The following is a 12,132-nucleotide window of genomic DNA, read 5'->3' as shown; positions in this document are numbered from 1 at the left end:
TTTTTTTTTTAAGGGATTTATGGTCTTAAGGAAAATGGAGAAACACATTTTAAAGATTTTATTTATTTATTTGAAAGAGAGAGAGAGCACAAGCAATGGAGGGGCAGAGAGAGAGGGACAGTCAGATTCCCTGCTGATCAGGGAGCCTGACATGGGGCTGGATCCCAGGACCTCGAGACCATGAGCCAAGCCAAAGTCTGCTGCTTAACCAATGGAGCCGCCTAGGCACCCCTTTAAACACATTTAAAAATGACTTAAAAAATTCTTTTTTCAAAGATTTTATTATTTGAGCGAGAGAACAAGCACAAGCAGGGGAAATGGCAGGGGGAAAAGGAGAAGCAGACTCCCTCCTTACTGAGCAGGGAGTCCCATGCAGACTCCATCCCAGGACTCTGGGATCATGACTTGAGCCAAAGGCAGATGCTTAACCAACTGAGCCACCCAGGTGCCCCTAAAAATGACTTTAAAGATCCTCACAGAAGAAAAATCATGGGTGAACTAATATAATAACTTCCTGGGATTTTTTTCTTGACTTTTCTAAGATTGAGAAGATCATTGGGCCATTATTTGACCTTAAAAAGTTTTTTAAAAGAAGCTTTTTGGTGGTTCTGTGGAATAGTTATCTACTTGTTCTCAGTAATAGTGAGCAAAATTTCTCTCTGCTCAGTGCAGAATGGAGAGCTTCTTTGTATAAATATTACTGTACTGTGTAGAATACTGTTTTAGATGGGCCAGTTGATCTTTCCCAAAGACTAAAAAAGAAGGAATATTTAAAATCAGTGATAAATTATTCAGTAGCTAAAATTACTTGATACAAATATGATGGCCTTTGTCTTATATAAAGTACTTGAAATCCCTTTGTTAATTCTGAGATGTTCAGCTTTGAGAAAATGCTTTTGTGGAGAAGAGAGACCTAGTTCCTACCTGTAACAGGGGTTTATCCTACTTAATCTAAAGTTAGAATCAGTAATAATCCTCATGGTTTTGAATAGCTATATTCAAATCCTTAATATCTGTAAAACAGTGGATTTGCCTGTTATCCTTAATTTAAACAACGAAGCCATTCTCACTCATATTTTTCTTTATTCCCACGTGGAAATACCTTCTCACTTTTCCTTCATGTTTCTTTATCATATTAGAAATTGAATTTAAGATGCCACAATTACCCTCAAGTACATAATCTCAGTAATCACAAAAATAATATTTGCTTTATTTATAGGTATTTCTGACTTCCAATGAGGAATAGTAGCAAAAATCTTTTTTTTACTTTGTGGTTGGTAAAAAGATTTTAGGGTTCTCTGTATAAAAAGGAGACTTTCCCCCCAAGTTTGTTCAACTTCTTGCCAGAGCAAATTGGGCTAAAGTACAGACTGGGGATACATTCTGTGATGTGATGTGATGTGATGTGATGTGATGTGATGTGATGTGATGTGATGTGATGTGATTTCTGTGAGTTCTGTGTGCATCAGTGTGCCACTCAAGTATTAAGGCAGGACTGTAATAGATTCTCAGTGTAGAAGAGAGGAGGAAACATCAAATGCATGGTTAAAACACATTGTGATCCCTGTAGTAGAAAACATGGGGGTTCAACGTGAAGAGGTTCTGCTGTGGAGAGAGTAAAGAAAGTCACTAATTCTAGGTATGCAGAGAAAATGGGGATGGGAGACATGGAAGGCCCCACAGGGAAGAGTGACACGTGAGTAGAGTTTTGAAGGCTATCTAGTCAGGTGGACAAGATGGAGAAGGACATTTCAGACAAGTCACAGAATTGTGGAATCGTGGTATATTGGGAGGGTTAAAAGCGGGATATGACTGAAGCAGTGATAGGTATGGAGAATGACATAGAGAAGTACAGCAGTGTATTAGAGGAAATGTCTTTATATTAAAGGGAACAGGGGCCCCTGGGTGGCTCAGTCAGTTAATCGTGGGATTTCTGGTTTCAGCTCAGGTCATCATCTCAGTTGTGAGCAGGTGCAGGGCTCCGTGTTCAGCGGGGAGTCTGCTTGTCCTTCTCCATCCTTCCCTCCTCTCTTGCTCACTCTCTGTCTCAAATAAATAAAATCTTGAAAAAGAAAAGGGAACAGAAATAGCCCATCATAAAAATAGAGCAGGTCAATACTGATCTTTAGAGATTTGTCATATTGCTGTAGCAATTGTTTTTATTTTGGGATAACCACAGTGTGTGTGAATTTCACATACCTAAATTATCAGATGCAACACTAATTTGTTTGGAAATGATGAGAATGGAAAGAATATTTGTGCAGTATTCTGTACTTATTTGGGATCTGAGGCAGAGGGTCAGGACCCTAGAGAAACTTGCAATTTGCATTGTAGAGACATGTACAAAAATGTTTAATGCAGCATAATTTCTAACAGTGAAAAATTAGAAACAAACTAAATGCCATCAACAGGAGAATGAATAAATTGCAGTGTATTCATATAATGGGATATTATTCAAATGAGTGAGCTGGGTGTATTAGCATGACCAGTGTTGAACCAAATCTAAAAAATGGCAGGGTGAAACATAAGTATGGTAGGATTTAAAGTTCTAAGTCATGGAAAATAATTGTGTTTAGTTTATAGATATGTACCTATATAGTGAACATATAAAAATGCATGGAATGGTGAAAACAAATACAGTAGAGTGTTTCTGGGGAGAGAGGGAAGGAAATGAGACTTAGGTGGGGTATTAGGTGACTTGAGCTAAATGTGTAGGAATATATTGTGTGTATGTTCTTTAGAATAAAGATCTAAATATGGAAATAAATATGACAAAATTTATGAAACTTAGGTCGTAGGTAAACAGATGTTTTATTATTCTTACATTTTTCTGAAAATATAAGAACAAGAAAGGGTTAGACAAAGTGTTGGACAGAGCCATAAGCAGCTGGCAGGGGAGAAAACTGTTTTCAAGCTTAGGAATGGGCATGGCAGGTGTGGAAGGCCTCATGACAGGAGGTGGTAGTGGATAGAGAGTGGAAAGGTGGGTTGGGGACTAAACATGTCTAACTCAGCCAGACATTCTAGCTAATGATTTCTTTCTCTTGATGTTTTTTTTAGAGAAATATGAAACGCAATGGGAGCAGGAATTGTTTGACTAGGCGAAGTAGGTTTGGTTCTCGAGAAAGAGACTGGCTGAGAGAAGATGTCAACAGAGGTTGTGTTTACCTTTATGGAGCAGACACGACCACTGCCGCCACAACCACCTCTGCCTCCGCCTCCTCTGACTTACATCTTGTCCTGTGCACCGTGGAGACACCAGCATCAGAAATCTGTGCTGGTGAGGGAAGGGAAAGTCTTTATTTACAGCTTCATGGAGACCTAGTCAGGTAAGGTCTCAGTTTTACCCCTCTAACTCTGTCGCAGTGTAAGTAATCTCCATTTCTGCTTGGAAGTGGGCTTTAGGACTTTAATTGTGCTTAGAACTGATAATTGATTATGGGTCACTAGACTTGAAATAAAGACTTGTCCTTGGCATGCTGAAATTATGGTTTTGAATTTAAAAGCTATCAGTGAAGGAAAATTTGATAGTTACTTCATTTGGGTTACACACGGGTCAAATATCTAAATTTAAAATAAATATTTTAAGGTTATTTAAAAAAATAGGGGTGCCTGGGTGGCTCAGTTGGTTAAGTGTCTGACTCTTGATTTTAGCTCAGGTCTTGATCTCAGGGTCATGTGTTTAAGCCCCAACACCTGAGAATGGAACCTGTTTAAAAGAGTTATTTTAAAAAATAATATGTGTAAATTGAATGAAATTGAAATGTATGGAAAGAAATAGAATAAGTATAGAGGTTCGTGCATAAATAAGTATGTGACTATATATAAATTTAAAATTAATGGTGCTAGGGACACCTGGGTGGCTCAGCAGTTGAGTGCCTGCCTTCAGCTTAGGGTGTGATCCTGGGGTCCGGGATCGAGTCCCACATCAGGCTCCTTGCAGGGAGCCTGCTTCTCCCTCTTTCTGTGTCTCTGCCTCTCTCTTTGTGTCTTTCATGAATTTAAAAAAAAAAAAAAAAAAAAAGAATCAATGGTGCTATATGCAGCACATTATTGACTTGAAATCTCTTAGAGATCTTTCCATCTAATTTTCATTTATTTAATGGCTGCATAATATTCCATTTTATGAGGCTACATCATTTTAGTGGATCTCCTATTTATGAACATTCAGGTTGTTACCAGTTTTTAACTTCTACAAGCAGTGCTGCAGTGAATATTCTTTTACCTATGATAATTCGCCTCTGTGGAAGTAATCTTGTAAAATAAAACTCCTGGAAGTGGAATTACTGGGTCAAAGGATGTATGCATTTATAATTTTGATACATATTGTCAACATTTCTTTTTGTAGAAGTTAAACTTCAGCAAATAATATGAAAGTATGACTGTTTTCCCCTTTCTCCAGAACATGTTAGCATTAAATTTTATATATAAATATAGATACATACTCATGCATGATACTTGCTTGTGGGTAGAAATGATTGTTAGTGGTTTTTAAATTAGAGAATTATAAAGTCAGCATTCCAAGGACAAATCTTTTTTCTAGCCTAATGACTTAGATTCTTGCAAATCTGATAGGAATTTTATTTTTGTCATTTTAATTTACATTTATCTTAGTAGAGCATATTTTCAAATCTTTTTTTTAAGGATTTTTATTTATTCATTTGACAGAGAGGACAAATGGGGGGAGGGGCAGATAATGGGAGAAGCAGACTCCCTGCTGAGCAGGGACCCTGCTGCAGGGCTGGATCCCAGGACCCTGGAATCATGACCTGAGCCAAAGACATTTAACCCACTAAGCCATCCGGGTGCCCAGTAGAGCATATTTTCATAGGTTCAAATGCCATTTGTGTTCCTTTAAAAATTTTTATATGACTGAAGGAGAATGTTCTCATAGTATCTTTTACTGTGCTTATGAACTCTTTGCTTCAATGTTAAAAAACAAAACAAAACTATTTTTTGAATTAGACATCGAATAAGAGCTAATGCAACTGACCATTGACTTTCTCTCCTCACTCTTCCCTGTAATAAATAAATGTCCCGAAACAGAATTCAAAGCTGTAGATTCAGTACTCTTGAAAGTGAGAAAGGAAGCTCCCACTTACATCTCAAAATGTGGTAATAATAGTAACACCTTTAGCTGAGCTAAAAATTGATGTAATTTTAAAAGTCTAAACTGAGTTTTATTTACTATGTGTTCCTTTTAGGATTTGGACTAATTCCTGAAAAAGTAGATTAGCATTTGAATGTTTTCTTTGTTCACCAGTTAACTACATTTCCTAAATCCATTTGCAAAACGAAAGGATCAGACTAGGTGATCCTTAGGCTTTTCTAAATCTTAACACTGATTCCGATCTAATTTTATCAGGTGGAAAGCCTTGACCTACATTAGAGCTGGTAGTGACTGATGGAGTTCATGTATTTAAACCTAAGACTTACTCATTTGTATACTAATGTATTTGATACAGAGATACTAGAACGAAACTCCTATCTGAATTTGCTTGCTACTACTAATTGTGTAGTTAATCCAAATGTGAAATTATATATTTTTGTGAATCTAAGTTACTTAAAATGGAGAGTTTGTCTTAAAGATTTTTATTTATCCATAAGAGACACAGAAAGAGAGGCAGAGACATAGGCACGGAGAGAAGCAGGCTCCACACAGGGAGCCCGATGTGGAACTCGATCCTGGAACCCCAGGATCAGGCCCTCAGCCGAAGGCAGCCACCCACCCACCCAGGGGTCCCGAGAGTTTGTTTCTTTCTTTTTTTTTCTTTTGAGAGTTTGTTTCTTTTTAGCCCTGTGGCCTTGATAATTTTGTAATGAAATGGCTCTTCATAGATCTAATTGATTAGAAAATAATGAAAACAAAACAAAAAAAAAGAAAATAATTAAAACACTATTGAACTGCTCTTTGAAAAGAATGAGTATGTTCTCATTGCTGGAGGAGAAGCTCAAGAGGTATCGTCACTCAGCCAGAAAGATGACGTTGGTGATGAGGATAGATTTGAGCTAACATCGAGGGCTTCGTTTTGCTAGGTCCAGTGTGCTTAGTTCTTTATGTACGTAATCTCATTAAATCCTCACAGTAATTAATTCCAAGAGCAGTTGCATCCTTTCTTTCAGAGGAGGAAAAGCGAGGCTTTGCAAGAGGTCCTACAACCTGTTCAAGGTCAAGCAGGTACTGCCAGGGAGTTGGACTAAGGAGGTGGTGAACTTTGTTCGAGGAAAGGCCCTCCAGGAGAGGAACTAGTACTGTGTCCTTTACTCAGTTTCACTCCTTAATCTTATGATTTAAAGATCTTTTTTTAGATCTCTTACTCAACTGTTATTGCTTGAGTTCAGTCTTGTGTTATCTAATCAGAAGAATAGATACTTTCTTCATAATAGCCTGTGAGATAGTTGACAATATAAGGCACTTTTTTTTTTTTTGCTACTTACTGAAGTATAGTTATTGTAGAAATTTTGCCAAATGAAAAAGTATAAAGAGAAATAATAATCTTCAGTGTTTGTGCTTTTTGTAGATTACCTCACTTAATCCTCACAACGATCTTGTGAGGTAGATACTATTTTCATTTCATAGATGAAGAAAATTTTCTTTTCATAGGTGAAGAAACTTTTTAAGGTTAAACCCTCTCACCCAAGATCGCTTGTGGCAGTCAGATGGGGGAGCCACCAGATGTGGGGTGCTCCGATCTACAGCGCAGGCTGTGAAAGAATTCACTCAAGGCAGAACAAGAGAGAAAAGTTGGTTAAAAACACTGCAAGGAAGCAGTGAAAGCAGCAGAGAGATTGCCCCAAGGCAGTGGTGAAGGCCCACAGCTGCAGGGCAGAGTGAGGGAGGATGGGAGCATATAGAATTTTCCCTTTCAAAAAAAAAAAAAAGAATTTTCCCTTTCTTGGTGATCTAGGAAGGGTGCCTGGCTGTAATTGGTCATTTAGGGCCTATGGTTATTTCAGGGGGGTCACTTCTGAGCCTGTTTGCATCGCCTATTTGTGTTCAGCCCCGTGGTCCCTATGGGCCCTTCCTCCTTACTCAGCTTCCACTGCTTGAGCTTGTTACCTCAAAGCTCACTGAGCTAATGAGCGGTGGAGCTGGAATTTGAACTCTTGTGTTCTGACACCAGATCTCCTATATTGACTCCCCATACTTACTCCCCCCCACCCCTGCCACTCCGATCTTTTTCAAAGTGAACGTGTATGTAATTTTTAAAAATTAGATTTTGGGGCCCATACCATATATTCAATTTTATTTACTGCATACTTCAGTTAATTTCCTGTGTCATGAAAAATTCTTTAGACATCAGTTTTATTTGCTACAGGGTATTCCATTTTACAGAAATACTGTAACTTGTTTAAAAATTGAGAAATAATAGGCAGTGATGATTTAGAGCTTGGATTCTTGAACAAGCATGTGTGGGTTCATATCCTGGCCCTGGCAGTCACTCTGCAAGTTACATGATGCTCTATGCCTTAGTTTACTAATGTGTAGAATGGAGGATAATTGTATTTACATTATAGAGCTATCATGATGGAAATTAATTACACCTTGTGAAGATCAAATGAATTAATATTTGTAAAATAGTGCTTCTTAAACTCTATGATGCTTACCTGGTGAGCTTGTTAAGATACAGAGTCCGACTGAGAAGGTCTGGGTGGGGCCTGAGATTCTGTTTTAAGCTTCTAAGTAATGTGCTTCACTTTGGGTGGCAAGGAAGTAAAGTGCTGACTATCATGTCTGACACCCAGTAAGTGCTCAGTGCATGTTACCTCTTTAGATTGTTTCAAATCATTCAAATCTTAGAAGTAGTGTTGTGATGACTAAACCTTAGTTCATGAATCTTTATATTGTTGATCTCCCTGGGCTCCGTGCTAGAAATGGGATTACTGGGATGAAATTTACCGCATGTTTTTTTTTTTTTCTAAATCACCCATGACTTCCTTATTTCCCTTATTTCCGTACTGTTTTTCAGTCATGGACTTGTCACTTCAGTAAAACTGAAGGATTGCTAATTTATAGAATTGTAGCACTTGAAGGAACCTGAAGAGGTCCTCTATTAGACAAAGTCTAGTCTACTCAACTTCATGACCCCTCACCCCCTGCCCTCACCATTTGGAAATATATCTGGGGCAGGGTTTGCTGATTGTCCCAACTACGAGGGAGAGTAGCCAGCATTTAGCGGGGCACGGGCCACAAAGGCTTAATGTCTTCAATATGTGGGATAGACTTTTACAACCAGGAATTGTCTTGCCCAAAAGGCCAGTAACTTCCCAATGGGAATAACAGACCATTTCCCGTTGTTTCATAAATGTGAAACAGACCTGGAAAGGGTGGGGGGATAGAATGTTCCTCCCGCTGCCTGGTCTGCTGCTGTCCTAGTCCATTACTCTTAGATGATAATATTTGGTTTGTTTTTTTATTGAACTGTTTGAGTGATAACTGATTCACTAGTGAAGTTTAGTATAATCATTGCCTTCTACCTGAAAATTTGTAACTAGATCATATATGACAACAGTGGAGTGTCCCTTGGTTCATGGTCATATATTTACTTTTATTCTTAGTCCTCAAACTGAGTAAGATTTCTGTGTTTGATAGACTATCTTTTAAGATAAGCTAGGAGACAGTAAGATTTTTATAACAGAAAATACCCTTGGGGTTTGGGATCCTGCATTCTAATTACTTTTCTGTCCTTGACCCAACGGAGTGACCTTGTGCAGGTTACTAAAATCCTGTTTACCATATTTTGACATTGTAAAAGTGGAGTGAATGATACTGTTTCAGGATATGTACTGACCTTGATTGCTACTGAGGAAGGAAAGGAGGTTTTTTTTTTTTTTTTTTGCTTCATATTTCTGATATTTTAAAACTTAAAAATCTGTTATACATTTATTTTTGTTAATTTTTTTTACATTTTATTTTTTTTTTAAAGATTTTATTTATTCATGAGGGACACAGGGAGAGAGTCAGAGACACAGGCAGAGGGAGAAGCAGGCTCCATGCATGGAGCCAGACGTGGGACTCGATCCTGGGTCCCCAGGATCACGCCCTGGGCTGAAGGCAGTGCTAAACCGCTGAGCCACCTGGGCTGCCCGTTTTTACATTTTAATACTAATGAAATCAGCTTGTATTTTATAGTTGTTGATGGGTCATAGTTTAATTGGCAGTGTTTTTTTCTTAATGGTTATTGCAATACCATTTGGTTTACTACAGTATAGTTCTGATACTAACCACCCAAACTTTTCACAGACTTCACAAGTTAAAGGTCATGGTCCCCAACAAGATTGCCCTTCAGATTATAGCCACACTTCTGACCAACTGGAGGTTGGTCATGGGGGTACCCATGACCCTTTTAGGTTTAATAATTTACTAGAATGATTCAGACTCAAAAAAGTGTTGTAATTATGATTACAGTTTTAGTAAAGGATAATAAAGAATACAAATCAGGGATCGATCCCTGGGTGGCTTAGCAGTTTAGAGCCTGCCTTCAGCCCAGGGCATGATCCTGGGGACCCGGGATCGAGTCCCACGTCTGGCTCCCTGCATGGAGCCTGCTTCTCCCTCTGCTTGTGTCTCTTTCTCTCTCTCTCTCTCATGAATAAATAAATATAATCTTAAAAAAAAGAAAGTACAAATCAGAACTAGCCAAACCCACTACCACGAGAAATGACAAGTATTAAAAAAAATAATAAGCCTGGTTAGAAAGGACCCTGCCGATACTGTTACATTAGAAATGATCATGACGATGTAAAAAAAAAAAAAAAAAAAAAAAAAAGGCTTATCCATCAAATTGGCCACGTGGTTACAAATCTGTGTGCGAAGTCCCTGAGCTCGGGTGCCAGGAAGGATGAGATTACTCTCCTCTTGCTGTACTTATGTGTCTCATCAAAGTTCCATGACAAACATGTACAAATTTTTAACAAAAATTGGAGAAATTAAATAGGAAGCGGTATAAATGGTTATTGAGGAGAGGTTGAATGATGAGCAATGCTTCATTCGTGTTATTGGAATATATGTGCTTAATGAGCAGGGCGCACATAGGGCAAGGTCTGGGAGGGTGATAAACAGAACTTCCATGCCCTCTCCCTTGTCATCTTCCCAGCACATCTCCCCTTGTTCACTGACCACAGAGTTCCATGGAACTTCAGTACAGTTGGTTTTTGTTTTTTTGTTTTTTTTTTAAGATTTTATTAGTTTATTCATGGGAGGCAGAGACCTACGCAGAGGGAGAAATTGGCTCCCTGTGCGGAGCTTAATGCGAGACTCCGTCCAGTACCCTAAGATCATGATCTGAGCCGAAGGCAGATGCTCAGTCACTGAGCCATCCAGGCACCCCTTCAGTACAGTTTTTAGTAGCATTTCGTTGAGTAGGCTTGATTGATTCAACGACCACATGCTTGGCCTTTGATCTCCAACTCTCTCTTCCTTCCCTATGTATTCAGGCTGGCTCCAAACCCCAACCTTCTCTTCACTTGGTTGATCTTTATGGTTACCAGTCCCTATCTTGAGTCATCTCATCTGTTAGGGGTGATGCCAGGGGCTCATGAATGACTAAGACACTCCTAATATTCAGGAAATTCCAAGGCTTTAAAATTTCCCTCCAGGAATCAGGAACGAAGACTAGTGTAAGATTCTGTATTATACAACAATGATAGGCACAAAATAATGTATCTTTCAAATGATGGTGTATTAAACTGGAATACAGTAATTTAAAAACATTACTTTTTAGGTTCTTCCATGCAAAGTTAAAATATAAAGTGTTTTGAGCTCTCTTCTGCATAAATTATTTTAATTATATAAAATAATGCGGTTTACCTAAAAGAAACTAGGCTTTGTAATGAAACCAACAAACCTTGATGCCACAATGTACTAATGGTATGACTGGATCTCATTTTCCTTATTTGCAAAACAGGCATAGCTTTATAAAATGTTGAGCACTTTTCAGCATAGTGTCAGGCATGAAATAGATATTTATTGAAGTATCCTTATTATTGATGTTTGTATTATCTGTATTGTTGATCTTAACATCTGTAGATTTTACCTTTCTAGGTGGCCAGAGATTGAGTTTTAATCTGAATGTAGAGAATGCTGTTGTGCTTTGTTAGGGTCTTTGATACATTGTACTATTACCCGTATTATATTTTAATAATGTGTACTTTTGCCTCCCCCTGTTAACTAGAATTCTTGTGAAAAGATACATGGAATGAAATGTAGTTTTATCTGTGTTTTACCTGTGGGCATCATTTAGAATAACTATTGACTGCTATTCCTGGCTAAAAGCTCTAAATGGCTGTTGATAGCATTAAGGTATTGGTTGGTTGGTTTGGAGAGAAATAACTGTATATATTCAGATTTACAGGGACCCTAGTAGCTCCTAGAAGCCTTAGAAGCAAACTAAAACTATAACCTGCTTTGTCTTTCCTTAAAGCAGTAGCAGAAGTATTTCAAATGCTGAATAGAACCTTGCATTGACCAATATTTCTCCTACACCTCTTTTAGCAGTATATAATTTTCCTTTGATTTGTGAGAGATTTAACAAATAGCTAAGTACCAGCTTGTTAAAGTTTGGGAACTTTGAAACATAAAATTGATCTATAAGCAGATAATACCATTCCCCCCCCCCCCCCATATTCTCTACTCTCTTAAGCAGGTGAGTTTAATGAGTAAATAGAATTAGTCCCCCATTTTACTTGTTTTTGCAGTTCTTGAAATAGTTCTTGTTTACTCGTTTATGCTAAAGTAATAAGAGCAGATGTTGAGATTCTCCTGATTTTTTTTTTTCTGTCCTACCAGGAAAAATATTTTCATTAGGTGGAAATGTATAAAGAGGGTTTCAGAATCTACAGAGCCTCTTTAGGAGGGAAAGCTGATCAAGTAAAATGTGTCAGAATTAGGATGTTTCCATTTCTTTTGGTTTTCTAGACAGAAATTGAAAAATTGAACTAGTGAGAGTTATCCTGAAAGTTTTATTTCTTTGGTCTTGGCTATGCGATCATTATGTGGAATTATGATATTTAAGTACATTGAACTCTGTATCTAAAAATAATAGCAGGATTCAGGCAGAATTTGTATTGCATTAGGAAGGTATCTTGGATATCTCATTGACCCTTGAGTTCTAAAAAGACCCTAAACATCAT

General features: G+C 37.9%; 1 protein-coding gene across 1 annotated transcript in view; it reads left to right on the top strand.

Annotated features, from left to right (window-relative positions):
* The window catches only part of PHLPP2 (PH domain and leucine rich repeat protein phosphatase 2), a 73,489-nt gene that overhangs the window by 3,764 nt on the left and 57,593 nt on the right, over positions 1–12,132 (top strand). The window contains exon 2 of the mRNA XM_072731577.1: positions 3,061–3,329. Coding sequence (XP_072587678.1) covers positions 3,061–3,329 — 269 coding nt within the window. The remainder of the gene's footprint in view (positions 1–3,060; positions 3,330–12,132) is intronic.

The sequence above is a fragment of the Vulpes vulpes genome, chromosome 12 (assembly GCF_048418805.1).
Source record: "Vulpes vulpes isolate BD-2025 chromosome 12, VulVul3, whole genome shotgun sequence".
Lineage (NCBI taxonomy): Eukaryota > Metazoa > Chordata > Mammalia > Carnivora > Canidae > Vulpes > Vulpes vulpes.
The sequence above is the reverse complement of the archived record's forward strand: the minus strand, read 5'-3'. Positions and strand labels throughout refer to the sequence as shown.